Genomic DNA, 20,100 nt, shown 5'->3' with positions numbered 1-20,100 from the left:
GAAAGGCAAGGGTTGGGCTTGGTGGTCGTAAGGCTTCTTCCAACTCTACAAGGTCTTCTGTGAGGGGTTGTAACTAGTTTGCTCAGTTTGAATGACAGGCTGCAAAGTGCAAATGAGTGGGAGTTCTGCCATTTGCCAGCTTTTGGATGGCAAATGGAAAGTGTGTATTAATATTCACTTTATCTGCCTGGCCTAGGCTATTTATTTAGCTAGTGTTTGCAAAGCAATTGGGGTTAAGTGACCTGCCTGGGCCACACAGCTAATAAGTGTCATGTGTCTGAGACCACATTTGAACTCAGCTCCTCCTGACTCCAGCGCCAGTGCTCTATCCACTGCGCCACTTCATTGCCCCCTGGGTCGAGGTTATTGCAAATATCTTAATAAAATGACCCATGTAGAAGGGGTTTGGGAAAGTATCATGTTACACAATTACAGGGGGTTCACCCAAAGTAGTGAATTAACCATGTTATACAGATAAAGAGACGAAGGCCCCCAGAGATGCCTTAGGGTCATCTTGCCCAGGGTCATCCAGTTTGTATCAGAGAAGTAACACCAGCCTCCCTCCTCAGCTCCTCAGTCCATTACCCCATGGACCACAGACCTTTCTTCATTGGCACACTAAGCTCACATTTCTTGGCTTGGGTTCCTTTCTAACAACAGATCAGCCTCCTTTAGCTCATCCTTAAAATTATTCATTTCTGATGGGTGAGAAAAAGTGACATTTTGGGAAACTTTGGTAATCTCAGCTCAGTATTTGCCAGGGTGCTTTAGGTGGGCTCCAGAATGACAGTAGTGTGTCAGGAGAAGCACCATAGAGATGGCCTTTTTCAAGAATATTGAGAGAAGCAGGTAGGTGGTGCAATGGATACAGCACCAGCCCTGAAGTCAGGAGGACCTGAGTTCAAACTTGGGCTTTAGCTGTGTGACCCTGGGCAAGTCACTTAACCCCAACTGCCTCAGCAAAAAAAAAAAAAAAAAAAAAAAAAAGATTTGGGGCTTTTTTAGGTGTGTATGGGGAAAGGAGTTTGCAAGCCTCTTATTTTATTGGCAGGAAATTTCTTGGCTCCCATGCAGATGAGTGACTATTCTGTTACTTCTTCTTAGAGAGCTATCAGATTGCAGAGAGGTTGCCCAGAATCACATGATCACTGAGTCAGTGACAGGACAGCTCAGGTCTTGCTGACCCCAAGACCAAGCTTCAGTTGCTAGATAACTCTTAAACTTTTCTATGGATGCCAAATCAGTCTTCTTGAAAAAAAGAAAGTTTCAACTCTCAACTTATTAGGCTTTAGCATGTTTTGTTTACTTTCTCTGAAATATATTTTGTAGAGGAATAAGGAGGTTATGTCAAAACAATCTATCAAAAAAGGCCAAAAATTTAAGTGTTAAGTTTTTTCTTCATTACACTTTTGTAGTATTTAAGGTAGTCAACCAAGACTGACTGAACAAAGTAAAACTTACCTATGCCTCAATTACACTTCCATGTTTTCTCCACACAGTGTATTTTACGTCTTCTATGAGCAATACCTGACTATCGTGGATGACACAATCTTTAACCTTGGTGTATCCCTGGGAGCAATATTCTTGGTGACTACAATACTCCTGGGCTGTGACCTGTGGTCTTCAGTGATCATGTGTGTTACAATTGCTATGATTTTGGTCAACATGTTTGGAGTTATGTGGCTTTGGAGCATCAGTCTGAATGCTATTTCCTTGGTCAACTTGGTAATGGTGAGTTTTATGTCTCCCTGTACTTTGGTACCCACAAATTATTTTTTAAGGATACTTTGTAAATCTTAAAATAAGTAAGAGCAGAAAACTGTTACCTGTTCTTGGTATAGAGAAGATTAATTAGGACATTAATGCTGGCCAATAGAGTTGTTGTTGGAAAAAACTACTTGATCTTTTTTTTTCTCCTTATATTTCTCCCTGTAAAGGTGTTGCTGAAATATTAATTTGTAGCTACAGTAAATTGAGGAATACTTATACACATCCAGTCTGTTCTGTGGCTATATTTATGAATTATTTTTAACACTGTCAAACCTTTCAGCATAACAATAAATGTATTATCCTGTTTGTTCTAGTTTGGCAGTTTTATATACTCTTTAGAAAATCAGAGTTTAGTGTAGGGGAGGGATTTGAGATTCCCCTTTAATTATTCCAACTTACATAATGTAAGTAAAATAAGGTTTAGGAAAGGACTCATTCCACACTTACTTGGCCCATCTCAGAATAAGATTAAGATATTGCAAATATATCACCATTCAGAAACAGATTAAAGAAAGAATGGCAAAATTACTTAAGCATTTTTACTGGCACTTTTTTTTTTTTTTTTTTTTTTTTTTTTTTAACTTTTTTAGACATTTTCTATGCTTCTAGTAGTTGATAAAAACCATAAAGAAAAGGCTTAATCTTGGAGTAAACCATTTTTCTTGTGGCTCTCAGTGATTTTCTTGTGGAGTTTGCACTGTCCTTTTAGCAAAGGCAAATAAATCTAATGCCAGACTGGGCATTGTGATTTTCCCAAAGTAATGATATGATTTCTGGTAGTGATGGTATAGTGATGTGTTTGAGTGTGAAAGATGAAGATGATGAAGAAGGAAGAGAAAAAGAGTTAAGGGGAACACTTAAGAAAAATTTTCCACTCCAATGCTCTGGAAACATCATTCAAGCTTCAGTTTGAGGAGTGGATTAGTGTATATGTACATAAGTCCATTTTCAAGCTACTCATCATTAAAGTTGTTTTTCATTTCAGAGTTGTGGTATCTCTGTGGAGTTCTGTAGTCACATAACCAGAGCATTTACTATGAGCACAAAGGGGAGTCGGGTAGCACGTGCTGAGGAGGCACTGTCTCACATGGGCAGTTGTGTAAGTATTCTGATTAGCCTTTAGGACAACTGGCTGAAATTTCAACAAAGTAGGGCAACTACAGCACCTGCTAATGTCTTCTCTTCTCAGATTACCTTAAGTTTAGTGTATATATGTTTGGTTTTGTACATAGTTATTTACATATTATTTTCTGTGTTCAACCTTGAGTTCCTTAAAGTTAGGGATTGGTTTTGCTTTTCTTTATATCTATAATACAATGTCCTAGCACATATTGTTTTTACTAAATGTTTTTTGATTGATAAAAATTTCAGTGCTAATTTACAGTTAGTAGATGCTTCATTTTGTCTAAAATGATTAACAAGACATCACAGCATAGCTGGAAAAAACTAATTCATAATTCAGTATTCAAACTTTGGAATTCCTCCTATGACTACAAAACATAAGTTATAAGTTATTTTTCAGGTGATGGGGCTAAACTCTTTAAGTACCCAACAGATATTTGGTTGATGGATCAATTATTTTCTATTTACAGTCTGGATAAAATGGGAATATAATTGATTTGAGCATAAAGTAGAAATTTTCAAACAAACAGCAAAAAGATCACTCCCTTTTGATTTGAAAGCTAATTATATAAAACTAACCATTGAAGCCATGGGTGTAAGGGTGATCACCAAGGGGAAAATGTAGAGCAAAGAGGGTCTAGACAGAACCTTGGAACCTCCATGTTTAAGAAAGTAGAGAAGATGAGGAAAGAAGAGGTATGGTCAAAGTATAAGGCTGAATGTCTCAGAAGTTGGGGCAGGGTGTCTGTGATGTCAGATGTTACATAGAAAAAGCCATTGGATAGAGTGATATCTCTAACACTTGTCGCTGCCTCTCAGTTCTGGCACAAGACCATAAATATGAGCATATAAATATGCTCTAAAACTTTAGGTGATTTCCCATTGCTTATTCCCATTTCTCACCCCACCCTTCCTCTTTAGCTGGGCACTGAAGGTCAGGGCACAATCTTAAGTTATGGGATTTTGATTCAAGTTCCATCCCTACTATTTAACTATTTTGTGTGATCTCGGGCAAATCACAGTTACCTCTGGCCTTCAGTTTTCCTCAGCTGTAAAATGCTGGGGGTTAGAGAACAGACAATCCCTTAAGATTCCTTCTAGGTTTCTATCTCATGGGCCTACTTTTTCATTCTTTCTGCATCTCTTTTTAACACACTCAAAAGCCAGACAGTCCAACATGGTGGTGGTTTTCATCTTGCCTTTCCTCATCTACATGCCTGTGCTGTATATACCATTTTTCATGCCTAGATGGTCATTTCTGTATCACTGCCCACTGAGTTGGAGGAAGGAAAGATTTCATATGATGTCCCTTTCTCCATAAAGTATTCCCTGAACTCTTCTATCTTAAGTGATCTTTCCCTTCTTGATTCTTTCATATTATTCGAACACTGTGTACTTTATTATGATTTGTATTATTGTATCACATGCTATTTTCTTCTGCACCCCCCTAAGTACAAAGCATTAGATTTTGCTTTTGGTTTTACTAAAGACTGTTCTTTCTATGCCTACTATAAATTGTGCCTTATCAGTTTCACATTTCTCATGACTTTCAATTCTGTCATGTTGTCTATTCTAGTGTTCATTAAGTACTAATGCCAGTCATAGAGTAAATAAATCAGTGTTTGTCTTCAGTCTATAACAAACATTACTTAGTAGTTTTGACTGAGGGTGGGTGGGATTTAAGAGTTGAGATTATCAGTGGTTGGAGAAAGGGTACTCAATTGTTTACACTGATGTAATATAAATTTCTTCTAATGTTTCTCTATTTCCTCTTAGGTTTTCAGTGGAATTACATTAACAAAATTTGGAGGGATTGTGGTCTTGGCCTTTGCCAGATCTCAAATTTTCCAGATATTTTACTTTCGGATGTATTTAGCTATGGTCTTGTTGGGAGCCACCCATGGCTTAATATTCCTTCCAGTATTACTTAGTTATATAGGTAAGGATTATTAAGTTGTTTCTATGGGTACAAAATTGGAAGAACATGATGCTATGGAAGCATTTAAAAATTTATTTAAACTTTTTACCAGTGACTTTTGAATTTCAGTATTCATTTTAAGAAATCCTCATTTTTACATGAAGGATTTGTTGTCACAACTGTTACTTGTTACAGTGCTAACTCCAGTAATTATATGTGATCTTAAAGCAAAAATTTCTATTAATTTTCTTACTACTAGCTGGTCCTCTGGGAAGAAGGGACCCTATATGAGACATTTATCAAATTCTGGTTAAATGTGACTTAATACCAACTGGTCTCTACTAAACAAACATTTAATGTTATTGAGTAAAGGACTGGGTAAAAATAAATATGCTGCCAGATCATTTATGGTGTTAAATCCTACAATGACATTTAGTTTCTCACCCTCTCTCCCCACTTTTTTTTTCCTCTATTTTTTGGGGAATGAGAATAAAAATATTAAAGTAGACTCCCTAGCCCTGCATTTAACTGTTTTTAGGTACAGGGGCTTAAACTGAGTCAGCTGTTTCCCTAATGAGAGTCATCTATGAGTTTGGACCAATTCCATGTGTGAACTAGTCTGAGCAAAGTGAAAGATAACTAGCTTTACTTGATGGCATTTTCTTAAAGACTGAAATGGGGTTGGGAGACAATTTTCTTTTATACTGACATGCCCTTCATCTTCTACATAGTTATGTTTAACTGCCTAGTGACCAGGGAGAACAGGGGATGAAATTGGTCGTCTCAGAATACTAAGTAGCTTCTTAGGCTTCAGAAGCTGGTCATGCAGAGAAGGACACTCGTCCTTGTAGAGAGGGGCACCTAGCCTATACTCAGGCAGATCTAAGTTCAATTTTGGCCTCAAAACACTTAATAATAACTGTGCTCCTGGACAAGTCACTTTACCTCTTTTTGGTTTTACTTTCCTCATCTGTTAAATGGGATAATAGCACCTATTATTCTTATATTCTTAAAGTGGTTCTGCTAAGAAACAGTCTCAGATGACAGCACTGTGGAGAAAAACCAGTAACTATTTTCCTCCTCCTCTAGGGCCATCAGTGAATAAAGCTAAAAGCCGTGCTGCTCAAGAACGAAACAGAGGCACTGAACGAGAACGACTCCTCAACTTCTAGTCCTCTGGGGAGGGGAGTAGGGTTGAAAAGTCATGTGGTGTAATGTGGGACACTTCAGTTGTCCTGGGAATGGTGTGGTTGGCACTACCAGCTTGTGCACTGGACATCACAGAATACCACCAGCTTCAGACATGGTTTGTAAACTCAGGAATGTTCGGCTTGGACTTGTGAAACAGCATTACTAAATCTGAATGCATCAACAGGACACCGAGACATTTTGGAGAAGCTAGAATAAATAAATCTAATTTCTTAGAAAGCCAAAAATGATGGCCAATATTGGTGGTAATGAGAATAGACTGCTCACTGCCACTTTTTTTCTTTTTTTTTTTGTAAAGAAAAAAACAAATCAATGCAATTTTTTCTCCCTCTACTTTTAGGAGAAAAACCATTCATACAAGGTTCTGCAACATATTTTTAGTAACTTTACAGAATATCATGTATATATGCATGTATGTGTGAGTGTAAGTTTACATATACACATACACATATATACATATACGCATACTTTATAACATTTTGTAGTTCAAAGAGCTTTATTAATGCAATAAATTAACTTTGTTCAATTTTTGTAAAAATTAGCAATGACTTCAAAAAGTTGTAGGCTTCATTAGAGCTTGGTCTCCAAAAACCTGTTTGAAAAAAGCAACATGTTCATCACAGTGTTCTCCTGTAAAGGAAAATAAAATAAGGATAGTTAGATCACTATTTAGAGGAACTTCACTTACAGTTGGTACCTATGTATGAAGGGTTTTAACTTATCTTCTTTAATAAAATGCTATATTTTTCTTAATCTTTGAACTTCCTTTTCTCTTCTCTACAAGACTCTAGTATATTTAATGTAACAACTTCAAAACTACTTGGTATAAAAACCTTCTGTCAGTAAAGGGGAACAATTAGACAAGAAAGAATATAACCTCTTTTCTACTTGAAGAGGAAAGGAGAAATGCAAGACTAATCTATCACCACAAAAAAAAAAAAAAGGCACACTTGCTTTTAACTTTTTGCTTTGACTTACAAGTTAGTAAACCATCAAACTAATTTATTCATACCAGAGATTAATAAGCTAATTTTCAGAAGTTAACCTAGGGTCCTATTGCTGATCACAGTCTTGTGAACTTAGGCCAAAACTAAGAATCTGAAAAAGTAAAAGGCCTAGGGAAAAGAGCTTTCAATTTAGTATAAGAGTACTGAGAATCTATTTACCACTAGAGAATAAGATGAAGTCTGAGCAGTCAATTAGAAGTGAGGAAATAGACCATACTACAATTTACAAAATAGTAAATTGCTAAACTATTTTCATTAAGTTTTTTATATCTAGGTGTGAGCCTAGCTGACGATCTTGGGATCATAAAAAAAAAAAAAAAAATCCATCATTCCATTTTTGTGATTGATTCCATAAGGTCTTTATTAGAATATAATTTTTTTGCTTGTTTAAAGTGAACCACTGGCTAGGTCTTGGATAGATTTTTAGATGGAGACTCTGTTCTCATAAGAGAATGAGACTAAAACTTAGGAACTAATTTTCAAGTTTGTTTGGGTTTTTTTTAAAGAATTACAGTGTGTATATAACTTCTCAAATAGCTATTTAGAAACCAAAACAAATCAACAACCCAGAGTTACCAAAGACACTTGTTTACCTGGCGTAAAATTTGGATTCCCTCGTAAACGCTGATTTCGTTGTTCAAAAAAGCGGAATATAGTGTAGAAAAGCATATTATCTTCAGTTTGTTTTGCGGCATCCAGGAACTTTCGAGCAGAGATGTTGTCATGTCCTCCAATGCCTCGGATAAATCTTAGGGCAGCTAACACTTGGTGCTTAGAAAGAAGAACTTCTACTATTTCATCATTAGCTGTGGAAAGCCTCTGAAAAGAGAAAAGAAGAGGTGGCAGAAATGCAAACAACAGATCTTAATTCCTGGTCAGAAGTTTCAATAGTATATCTATCAATCACCCTTACCTTCAACATGTCCAGAGACAACTGATGAGCAGGGGGATAAATACTTTCTAGGGACAGCAATAGACAGGCCTAGAAGAAAGTTTTCCAGATAATTTTCAACTTCAAAGAGAAAAACAAATGTGACTTAAGAAATACCTGAAATCCAAAGCTAACATCAATTCATTTGGTTTACCAACACCTACCAAAGGCTTTGAGTCACTGAGGACGTGGTACTGCAGGAACTGATGAAGCATGTAGAAGAGGTTGTGCTGAACCAGAGTCTTGATGACAAGTTCATGTAGGTAATGCTGAGGAAGAGAGAGAGATTAGGGTAGGTGCCGTCATTCTGGGGAGCGCTAGGCCATGCCCACAGAAGACCAGAGCAAGGCCAATGGCAACCTGATCTCTTTAAGAAAGTGATCAACACCACAGAGGCATGCTTGTTGAACACTCCTTTAGTACATCCAGAAGGGAGATTAGTTAAGACTAACAGTCTTAAATTTTAAATGTGGCGCTTAGTTAAAAATACCTGAACAGGGATCTGAAACTGGTTAAGAGAGCGAATATATTCCATTAAGACTGCTATCACAAACTTATGCGGTATCTCCTATAAAGAAAAAAAAAAAAAAAAAACATTACTAGAGTGGATTTCATACTAACAGAACTAAGGGAGAGCTATAAATTATAGGTCTGGATCACAGTAAAATAAAAAGGAAGTTAACAGGTTCATCTTGTTCATTGGGCTCCATCAATTCCAATCTGGTTTTGCTATTGAAGGTTATATTGATCATAACCCCCCTGGCTCTATTCCCCTTACCCTTCAAAGAGTAGGTAATATAGGGGGCTCCTTTTGTCTGAGAATCACTTTCTTGGTCCTGATAAATCACCCTGTATAGGGAAATCATTCTAATTTCTCTCTGAAGATTAAGTCAAGATATTAGAAACATGAGTTATAGCACCAGCTAATTGAAGTTATTTTTATTATTATACATTATTAAACAATTTATTTTCTAGATTATTTCCTGAGCAAAGGATAAACTAAATGAAACATTTTATTTACCAACCTTCTTCTCTGTGAATACTGAGAGAACATGAGTGTACATATCAGACTGATCAATGACAGCTTGGGTCCGAACAGGTCTTTTGAGAAGGGGATTGCTGCGGCTTTGCCCTGTTTCCACTACCTAAATTAGACAGAAAAGAAGAGTTAATAATCAGCTTGCTAATTCAGAGCAAGAGATCTTACCCATAATAAGCTCAAGCTCCACCGGGTTTGCATCTTCCTTCCAGTCAGTACTTGATGGCTCTGCATCATGGAGCCTCCCTGACACTACTTTCTCATCATGAGAAGGTTGAAGTAGTTGACTGCTAAGGTCCCTTCCAGCTCTAGGTAGCTGGGTAAAGGTGTCAGAAAGCAATTATAGCATCTATTAGCTCAGAGTGTAGATAAACATTCCTACCCTCAACAACATCACTCACAATATGGTGGAGGGCTATCATAAAAATACCATGAGGACATTGGAAGGTCCATTCAATAGTGACTGGACACCTGAAAGCTTTGTGAAGGATGACCATCAAATCCAGCTGGAAAGGCAATCATAAACTACCACAGAAGAGATCTTACAGATATCAATTCTGATCTGCTCATTTTGCAGATGAATAAACAGAGGTCAAGGAGATAGCTGACCTACATCATATATGCACATTGAGTCAATGTTAAAAGTGAAGAGCACCAAGGTCTATCCCAATCTAGTGTACTGATCTTTTCTCTCTGTCAGTTAATTAGACCCAAGGGCCATTTTGGCTCTGTAGACTTGACACAATGGCCACAGGAAGATGAAAGTTGGTGGAAGATACAAGCTAGCTCTGAAATCAAAAAAGAAAGCTTAACTCATAGTACTAGACAAATGACTAATTACAAAGGGTTGCTCAGTCAATAAGCACACTACTATGCTAGGCATTGCGCTAAGCAATGGGGATAGAGAGAAAAGACAGTTCCTTCCCTAAAGGATACACATGTCAGGACTTGGAAAATGGAGTACAAAGACTCAAGAACTATGACCAATGCAATGATCAACCCCAATTTTAGAGGATTCACAATCAAGCTGCCTACCTCTTAATAGAGAGGTGACTGATTTGGTGCATAATGAGATATATTTTTTGGACATGGCAAATGCAAGGACTTGTTTTGCTTAACTACTACTATGTATTATAAGGATTTTCTTCATTTTCCAATGGACATGGGGGGGTGAGAGAAAGAAAAGATAAATTTTTGTAAAGAAAAAATAATTTTTTTTTTTTAAAGGAGAAACTGGAATAACCATTCAAGATCATATGGTATTGGATTACTTGCTATCTAGGGAAGGGGGTGGGGGAAAGGAAGGGAAATTGGAATAGAAGATTTTGCAAGGGTTAGTGTTGAAAAATTATCCATGTATGTTTTGAAAATAAAAAGATTTCCAGCCTTTTGGAGGACATGTGAAAGAATATGAAAAAAGGAAAATGAAACAATAGGAAGGCATGATTAAAAAAAAAAAAAAAAAAAAAAAAAGATCATATAGGATAGGTCTAAATTCACCTAAGAGAAAAAGCTTATTTTAATTAGAACTACCTTGAAGACCCAGGAAAAGAAATAGTTTGTGAGGGTCAATTCATGTGTTACTGACATAATAAAGCTTTCCAGGATTTCTTTAACATCTTCCTTAGGAAGAGTAAAGGAAAAGAATTTATTCCTTAGCCAGGCTAAGATTTCTGTGGCCAAAAACAGGGAGTCTGACATAAGATGTGTAAAGAAATAGAGAAACCACATTCAAATGACACTGTTTCTGTCTTTATGCCCATAAGAAACAAGACAATGTTGTGGCCCTCAATCCCTGGGCTGATTTTTCTGGGTCACAGAGATTTCATCACACCCTGGTGTCATAGGCCTTTTATAGAAGGGGGAGGGGTGGAGGGTGAGGTTGGTACCTTTTGCACTGGCTTTCTGGAGTCCCCTGTGGGTCCTGCTAGTCCTTTCCCCTGTGTGCTCTCTGATACTAATTTTACGTGACTTTGTAAGCAAGCTGTTTAACCTCTCTCTGCCTTGATTTCTTCACTGTAAAATGGGGAAGGAACACTTGGATTATTTGTCCCAAAGAATTGTTGTAATGTTTGAAATACTTTATAAATGAGTAGTATTTACCGCAAAAATTCTGTCTAAACAGAAGGTAAACTGCTATAAAGTTGTATTTTAAAGGGGTCAAATAATAAGAGAATATTTGCCTTAAAAATACATAAGATAAAAAAATTTTTTTTTTAAAGAAAATACACATAACAACTTCAATTTCAACAAGACAGAACTTTAGAGCTTTGAGGAGGACCATCAGTGAAAGCTAATATAAAAGAATGTCCCATATAAACAAATGTGCTATTGAAGTAAGTTTGTTAGGATATTTCTCTCAAATTAACAAGTAACTGGAAAGCGATATCCTTCAGTTATTATTGCTCATAACAGGTTATTAAATTCTATGGCAGATCCTTTACTTTAAAAGATTATCAACTGTAAAAAATCTAGAAGTAGAGAGGTTACTAAATAAAATTAGATACACTTCAATATTTCAGATTAGTGATACACCAGGCTCATAACTCTCCGGTTTGGCAGACAAGAATAATAGTTGAGTTTATTGTTACAGCTTTTATTTGGTGGAATATGGTATACATAGAATTATGAATGTATCTAAAACAAAATGAACTGAACTAATTTCAATACTTGGGTGTTTCAATCTTCCCAAATTATTATTATGAATAGTAGTTTTCTCCTTTGGTTTAGAAATGACTTTACAGAATTAAATATTTTTATATAAAGTAATTTGTTTGGAATGTTGTCCAATATCCAACTGTAAGATTCACATAAGAAAAGTCAATATAATGGTATGCTTTTCATTAAATTTGTTTAAATATTATATTTTTAAAGGATTAATTCATATGAATTTTATTTAAATTAGCTGGAACCTCTTCACCATAGTATAAATAACTTACCATTGTATAATTCTGCTCAGCTTCCAAGTACTTTTTATACTCATGATTGAGTTTATCAAAAACAGTGGCAATCACAGGTAATGTTCCTCTGTCTGATTCACTTAACACTAAAAGAGATGTAACATTCATGCACAGATAAAAATATTCTTCAGAATGGAAACTCTATAAAGTAAACAAATAAAAATCTACTCTTAAGAGACTAGCCACACTCATGATATATTTTTAAATTCCTTAATCTCCTCATGACAAAGTGAATAGCTAAAATATAAAAATGAAAGAAAATTCTCCAATAAAATCTATTCAATCATAGTGGCTCTACTAAATATACTAATTATATTTATCTTCATTCAAGATGTCTTAAAAATAGTCTTGCTGCTTTAGAGCTGAGTAAAAAAACCAATATTTATTATAAGCAGACATGCCCAGATTCAGGTTTCCCTAATTCTTCTGATTTTGGAACCATACTAATTAGTCTCTTATTAACTACTCTAAAACCAAGAAACATGTAGAGTCTTTTCTGTTACCTTACCATCAAGAATTGACAGGGAACAAAAATATGACCCATTCAAGTAGACATAACAGGTAGTAAAAACCTTAATCTTGGGGAAAAAAAGAATGAATACTAATGGATGTCCTGCCAACATCTTACACACCCCATATCCAGATCTGAATTGTTCATCTTTTCCAATTTTTCTACTCCCTCATAAGGATTCCCTATCACCTGCAGGCCCCTCTTACATTCTGACTAGTTTTCCTTGAAAGCCTATCTGTGTAAAGAAGTAGAATTATTTGCTCTTGTTCCCCAACCTCATCTTAGCCTACAGCCTCTGGCATTTCTTCAGGCTGTTCTCCATGCACAAAACAGTCTACTTTCCAAATTGCTGGCTTTTGAAGCTCCTAAGACAAATTATTTTCCTATCCTTGAATATCTTACGTCAATCTGACTCTCCATTGTCCTTAGTAATATTCACTTCTATTATAATTATTTATACAGATGTCATATGCACATAAATAGAAATTCTAATGTACAGCTACTACTGCATAACACAATTCCTTCTATGGGGTATGTTCTTCAATTTAAAGATTTTAAAGAAATTAGCAAACACAAACTTACTCTGGGAACAGACAGACAAAATGACCATCTTGCAATCTCTTCTCTGGAGAAGAAAGTCCATCAGTCTTCCTTTATCAAGTAAGAGATTTACTACAGGCTGAAGTTTTACTTGAAGAGTCCAGAGATAACCTAGATTTTAAAAGCAGTAGGCTTAACAATTTGATCTGAATCAGAGCTAACAGAACAAATATATAACCAGATCTCACTCAATTCTTTGGGCAAATCCTCAAAATAACAATGGTAATTATTTCATTTTCTATTGAAAGAGCAATCTCAGTTATCCAAGGCTTAACTATTAGCATACATGACTAACTTCTGAATATTTTGACAAGTCCTAAAACTAGACAACCAAAACCCAACCCCAGTGTCTAGATAAAGATTAAACAGAATTGAACACCTCTACATTTTGTATACTAGTGGCCTTTTTTCCAACCCAGGAAGCTGGACAGCACTGAGTCATAGACTTGATTTCCCATCACATATGGAACACTTTCCAGGAAGAAACCTGGAGATGAAAAGGTGTTTAACAAATACCACTAATCTCAAGTAATATTCTTTGACATCTCTTCTACTACTATTGCTCTAAAGAGGTAGCTCTGTAAAAACCTCACTAAGATTTCACAATGAAATAAACAGATTGATCTAGACATTTTTAAAAATTTAACTGGACAAAATCCAGTAAGACATTTTGCCTTAATAATTGCCTTTTAAAATTCACACACATTATAACGATGACTATGCCTTCTGACCTACCCTGACTTGCACTGATGATGATGTCAGGCTGAAAGACGATCCAGGATGATGAATCTGAATGTCAAGGGAAGTTCCAAAAAGTGAAGGAATACATACGTATTTTTAACCCTCCTCTCCAACAGTAGTGGACCAGATCCTTCTAGAAACATTGCCACAATGTGGAGGACCACAGTGCTTCAATCAACTGAAATCACTGAATAGGATGGCCACTAGGCCTTATTGTCTGTTTTACAAGTGCTAAAGTCTTATAGACTGTATTATCTACCCTGTCTCTATACACACTCCAGAACCCCAGGCACTGCTATCCGACCTACTGATATACTTTAAGAAAACTTGGATCTTTCTACTTGCCATGCACTGGATCCTTGGGCCTCTGGACCTTTTCACCAGTCTTAAAGAATGTTCCCTTATATATTGTCTCTTCCTTTCAGAATGGGAGCTCCTTTAGGACATGGATTATTTTGAATTACTATCTGTGTCTAAAGGATCTAGCACACTGCAAACATGGTAAGCAATAAATAAATGCTATTTAACAACTTTCACACATCTACCCCATGTGCATATTTAAAAATAGCCTCCTACCACAAATGTTTGAAAGAGCTAAAAGAGTTCCTTATCTTAATATGGCTTTTTAGAAAAAGTTTTTAAAATTTTGTTTTACAAAGATTCAAATCATTTTATGAGGTTGCATGTTGGCTAGTTTAAGCAAGGAGATAAGGCAGAGACGCTAAAAGAGATAGATACTTCACTTCCATGGTCACTTTATCATCTGCTCTTTTCAAAGGATACAGAGTTTACAAGGAACAGGAGATTGGCTGGTCACAGAAGCAGGACCTATGTTTTTGAAAGAAAAAATACAGAAAAGCTGGAAATGTGGTTCTTAAATACATAGTTTCACCTAATTAAGAATAAAGACATGAGCAGAACAGAGCAGAATGAGTGTGAATTAAGGCACATCTATCCTTACTGTTAGAAAAACAACTTATCAGCATTTATATGTCCTGCAAATCATGTTAAAAAAAAAATGAACCAGATAAACCAAGTTTAGATATTCTAGCTGATTTAGACATCAAAAGTGAGTTTAGTGGACTCAATTATCTAAAAAACTGTTCCATTTTTCACATTAGTAAGAGGTCTCTCCTGTAAATACTCATAACTGTGACTTAAAAAAGACTACACCAAAAAGCTGGGTAGGCTTCGTTCATTATGCCTTTTCTTTCTACTTCTCACTTATGTGCCAAAGAATCCAAAGCATCAATTTTACCATGGTATTAACACAGATCTCTATGACCTGAAAGAGTTCCTGAAAGTAGAACCTTTCTCTCCCCACTTCCATTTCCGGTTCAACTGGGCAGATAGTCAAATTCTTTGATGTTGCCCAAAGATGCAATCAAGTAGAAGAGTAAATGTATTTTAGAAAACCGAGAAGCTATGGGGACCCAAGTCAGCTGCACTGAAGACAGTGGACAGCTTGGCCGACAAAGATCTGACATTCCATGTCATGAAAAAACATAATATCTCAGAGACAGCAAAAAGACTTTTGAGACCCATCAAGTTTGATACCCTTACTGATAAAAGGATTACCTCTGCAATATCTTTGATAACAAACTCATGTGGATACCTCCAGCAATGAGCACTCTGCCTAGTGAGGCATTCTGTTCAGTTTGTGGATTGCTCTAGCTACTAGAAGTTCTTTCTTCTTCTTTTTTAATAATAGCTTTTTATTTTCAAAATACATGCAAAAATAGTTTTCATTCTTGTAAAACCTTGTGTTCCAAATTGTTTCTCCCTCCTTTCCCCCTACCCATCCCCAGATGGCAAGTAATATGTTAAATATGTGCAATTCCTCTACACATATTTCCACAATTATCATGCTGCACAAGAAAAATCAGATCAAAAAGGAAAAAAAAAAGAGAAAGAAAATAAAATACAAGCAAACAACAACAACAAAATGAAAATACTATGTTGTGATCCACACTCAGTCCCTGTAGATGGCTCTCTCCATCACAAGATTATTGGAATTGGCCTAAATCATCTCATCGTTGAAGAGAGCCAAGTCCATCAGAATTGAACATCATATAATCTTGTTTCTGTGTATCAATGATCTCCTGTTTCTGCTCATTTCACTTAGAATTAGTTCATGTAAGTCCCTCCAGGCCTTTCTGAAATCATCCTATTGGTCGTTTCTTATAGAACAATAATATTCTATAATATTCATATACCATAACTTATTCAGCCATTCTCCAACTGAGTTTGCAGGTCCTTGCCACTACGAAAAAAGGCTGATACAAACATTTTTGCAGCATTTTCTCCTTTTTATGACATTTTTGGGATGTAGACACACTAGAGATACTGCTGGATCAAAAGGTATGCAGTTTTATAGCCCTTTGGGAATAGTTCCAAATTGCTTTCCAGAATAATTGGATCAATTCACAATTCTACCAACAATGTATCAGTGTCCCATTTTCCCACATCCCCTCCAATATTTGTCATTATCTTTTCCTGTCATTTTAGTCAGTCTGAGAGGTGTGTAGTGGTATCTCAGAGTAATTTTAATTTGCCTTTCTCTGATCAATAGTGATTTAGAGTATTTTTTCATGACTATAAATAGTTTTAATTTCTTAATCTGAAAATTGTCTGTTCATGTTCTTTGAGCACTTATCAATTGGAGAATTGTTTGAATTTTTGTAAATTTGAGTCTCTATATATTTTAGAAATGAGGTGGAAGTTATTTCCTATCCTGAGATTTAATCTCCTTGCACAAGGGAGAAAATAAGTTAATCTTCTACACATCAATTCTTTGCATACTTGAAGCTGTCCTATTTCCAATTCAAAAGGATAAAGAAACAAAATGCTATCCACCTTCAGAGAGAACTGATGAACTGTTGAGTGCAGACTGAAGCATATTTTAAAAATTTTCCTTTTTGGGGATAAAGGGATGGGAGACTGTTTTCTTTTTAATATGAAAACATTTTGCATAATTTCACATGTATGATTCACATATTGTTAGTCTTCTCAGTGGATGAGGGATCAGAGGGAGAGAGAATTTAGAACTTAAACTTTTTTTTTTTTTTAATGAATGTTAATAGTAATACCATTACTAGGTCTATGTCCCAAAAGAGATTAAAAAACCAAAAAAGGAAAAGGACCTACATATACAAAAAATATGTATAGCAGCTTTTTTCTGAGCAAAGAATTGGAAATTGAGGGGATGGATAGTGACTGAAGAGTGGTAGAATAAATTGTCATATGTACTTGCAATGGAATATTATATGACAAGCAGGATACTCTCAGAAAAATCTGAAAAGACTTCCATATACTGTTAGAAAGTGGAATGTATTGTGTTCAAAGTAATGGCAATGTTGTGGGATTCACAGATAAATGACTGCTATGCTCAGCAGTACAGTGATCCAAGACATCTCTGAATGACTTAGGAGGAAAAAATGCTACTCATACTCAAAGAACTGATAGTGTCTGAATACAGATTGCAGAATGCTTTTTCCCTAACTTTATTTGTCTGAGATTTTTTTTTTGGGGGGGGGGAGGAGAAGAATCTTTATTTTCTTTCATAACATGACTTTTATGGAAATATTTTGTGTGACTTCACATGTGCCTTCTCAATAGTGGAGGAAGGTGAGTAGAGAGGAAGGGAAGGAATCTGGAATTCAAAGTTTAAAAAACAAATGTTAAAAATTGTTTTACATGTAACTAGGAGGCAAAATAAATAAATATGTATATATATATATATATATATATATATATATATATATATATATATATATATATATATATATACACTGACCAAAAAAATATCCATTTTAAGGTTAATAAAAAAGAAATGAAAGTTAAAACTTTTTTTTACATGTAATTGGGGAATATTTAATGAATGATATAAAAATAAATTTAAAAAAAGATTTTTCAGTTCTATCTTCTCCAGATAAAAAGTCCAACATTTCCCCCCACATTGTTCTTCACAAAAAATGATTTCAGGTCCCCTTCAGGCTTTGACAATATTTCTCTTAAAATGTAGCACTAAGAAATGATAAAGCATTTGGGATTTGAGGATAAATAGTATAAAGTACAATAAGATTGTCACCTGCTTCATTCTAGATATTACATTCTGGCAAATATCCAACTTCTATTTCTAAAGGAGGATTAAAAAATGTTTTCATACAAATCTAATAAGATTAACATGTATACACATATATTCATTATTACCCTGAATAAGCACCTCAAAGGGTCAGGGCAAACATATAACATCTGCTATAATACAATTATACACAAAAGTTGGTTATATGAAGTGCTTTTTTATAGAATTTAAATAATTCTACCTGCCATAGGAATCTGATAGGGCTGGATTGATCGAGCTGGAAGTACAGGGTGATGAAGGGTAATTGTGCCATCAAATTCTCCTCTTAACTTGATATCAAATATTACAGATGTCTAAAGAGGGAAGGAGAAAAAAAGAAGATTGCTGACATCAAAATATAGATGAAAGCTGCCTGTATTAATCTATAGCACCTAGACACACTATAGTGAATGCCATTATAATTAGACTTAAAAATCATTAACTGATAAATACACTCTCAAAGTAAATAGGCTCTGATTTAAGAATTATGTGAATATGGAATGTCAAATCTTTCTTTTAATTATTCATATTCTCATCAATAATATATCTTGCATTTATATATCTTCCTCTGAAGATCTCAATACATTCTCAGCATCCTTGGCAGGAAAGAAGTAATAATATTATTACACATATCTTGAAAATGAGAAAGAAGGAATAAAGAATAAATTGCTTGCTTAAAACCCCCAAATCAGTTAACAACCAAATATGACTTAATGATTAATGTGCTAAACCGGCTTAGCACTGCTTCATAATCATTACAACCTACAAATGTACATTCAATCTAATACCTCATAATGACACACTATTTAATTGCTAGAAAAAGACTGACCTTCATCATTGCAATAGTAGCTAGCATTTATAGGGCACTTTAAAGTTTGCAGAGTACTTTCAAAATATTATTCATTTGGTCCACATAACCTTGGGAAGTAAGTGCTATAATTATATAAAGTGAGAATTTTACAAATAAGGAAAATGAGAAGTTAAGTTCTTTGTCCAGTGTTACAAAGTGGGCAGAATTTGAGTTCAGGTCTTCTTGATTCCAAGTCCAGCACCACATCTACTATACCACTTGCCTCCTATGACCATTTATGCTAATTAACAACTCCAACTGAAGAGCTGTATTACTTTATATATAGTAGCTTATATATTAAAATTCATATATCATTTTATGAAATCATTATTTCCTTCTGTTCCACAGTGGGAAATTAGACCATACTTATCCCAAATTTGCATCTGTAAGTTCAACATTTTAAACATAATTTTAGAGCACTTAAGCAGAAGAACCTTTTTTTTTTTTTTTTAAATGAGGACCACTTACCACAGATGTTCAGAACTTTTTCAAACACAAAAAATCCAGCACTAGCTGAGAGCCCAAGTTAAATTCAAGTATCCATGGCATCCACATCATACCTCAGTATCCTGATGATGAACCACCACCAAGTTATCTACTACATTCAATGCAAACTTTCCCGTTCTATTCAGCTTCAATATGTGGGTCTTTTTACAGACACCTTCTCTATGGAACAACAAAAAGACAAAAAAATTAGATGAACAGTTTTTCCTTCTCATAGTTTGAAAACCAAAGCAGTGAAAAAGACAGGAGGTGTCAGTGCCTCACCGTGGCAGGTGATACAGCACGACTTCTGCACCAGCACTATTTGAGGTCCGGGAGTGATGTCTCAGGAAGAGCACATGAAGCTGCCCATATCTGGTCAGGGAAGAACAGACAATTGTCAGTCACAACTCACACTTTAGGAATATACCAGTTCACAAAGTTTCCTTGAGATTATTGAGTATTTGATACAGTATGAACTTGGAGAAAAAAAAAAACAGAAATCAGCTAAATGATAGGTAGTTTTCCAAATGGATATAGGAACTTTTAAAAAACAGAATAATTTTCATTTGTAGCAGAATTTGGCTCACTTTCTTTTTTATGAAAATTAAGCATGACATTTTCACTCAAAAGAATAATAGAAACACTTATTTTTTATCATGAGAAGAACAATTATCCCATGATCTTTAGACATTTTTCTAAAAATCTCTGAGACTAGCAAATAATTTAAAAAAAACAATAGCATTTTCCATATTTATAAAAAATAAGTGATAAATACAGGAAATAAGGAACTCCCAAAGTGTTTATGATGATCAAGATGATGATTATAGCTAATC

General features: G+C 35.2%; 2 protein-coding genes across 3 annotated transcripts in view; one reads left to right on the top strand and one right to left on the bottom strand.

Moving 5' to 3' along the window:
- The window catches only part of NPC1 (NPC intracellular cholesterol transporter 1), a 46,990-nt gene extending 40,218 nt beyond the window's left edge, over window positions 1-6,772 (top strand). For both annotated transcript variants that reach the window (XM_074276616.1, XM_074276606.1), the window contains exons 22-25: window positions 1,500-1,731; window positions 2,756-2,869; window positions 4,669-4,831; window positions 5,900-6,772. In XM_074276616.1, the coding sequence (XP_074132717.1) occupies window positions 1,500-1,731; window positions 2,756-2,869; window positions 4,669-4,831; window positions 5,900-5,982 (592 nt within the window). In that variant the 3' untranslated portion in view covers window positions 5,983-6,772. The remainder of the gene's footprint in view (window positions 1-1,499; window positions 1,732-2,755; window positions 2,870-4,668; window positions 4,832-5,899) is intronic.
- Window positions 6,497-20,100, bottom strand: part of RMC1 (regulator of MON1-CCZ1) — a 33,969-nt gene continuing 20,365 nt past the window's right edge. Inside the window, exons 8-20 of the mRNA XM_074276629.1 lie at window positions 19,550-19,639; window positions 19,342-19,447; window positions 18,134-18,245; window positions 14,592-14,636; window positions 13,803-13,856; window positions 13,050-13,178; window positions 11,936-12,042; window positions 8,983-9,102; window positions 8,448-8,525; window positions 8,122-8,226; window positions 7,940-8,008; window positions 7,620-7,845; window positions 6,497-6,649 (exon numbers count right to left, since the gene is read on the bottom strand). Coding sequence (XP_074132730.1) covers window positions 6,570-6,649; window positions 7,620-7,845; window positions 7,940-8,008; window positions 8,122-8,226; window positions 8,448-8,525; window positions 8,983-9,102; window positions 11,936-12,042; window positions 13,050-13,178; window positions 13,803-13,856; window positions 14,592-14,636; window positions 18,134-18,245; window positions 19,342-19,447; window positions 19,550-19,639 — 1,321 coding nt within the window. The 3' untranslated portion in view covers window positions 6,497-6,569. The remainder of the gene's footprint in view (window positions 6,650-7,619; window positions 7,846-7,939; window positions 8,009-8,121; window positions 8,227-8,447; window positions 8,526-8,982; window positions 9,103-11,935; window positions 12,043-13,049; window positions 13,179-13,802; window positions 13,857-14,591; window positions 14,637-18,133; window positions 18,246-19,341; window positions 19,448-19,549; window positions 19,640-20,100) is intronic.

This window comes from Sminthopsis crassicaudata, chromosome 1, assembly GCF_048593235.1.
Source record: "Sminthopsis crassicaudata isolate SCR6 chromosome 1, ASM4859323v1, whole genome shotgun sequence".
NCBI lineage: Eukaryota > Metazoa > Chordata > Mammalia > Dasyuromorphia > Dasyuridae > Sminthopsis > Sminthopsis crassicaudata.
Note: the sequence above shows the minus strand (reverse complement) of the source record. Positions and strands in the feature narration are given on the sequence as shown.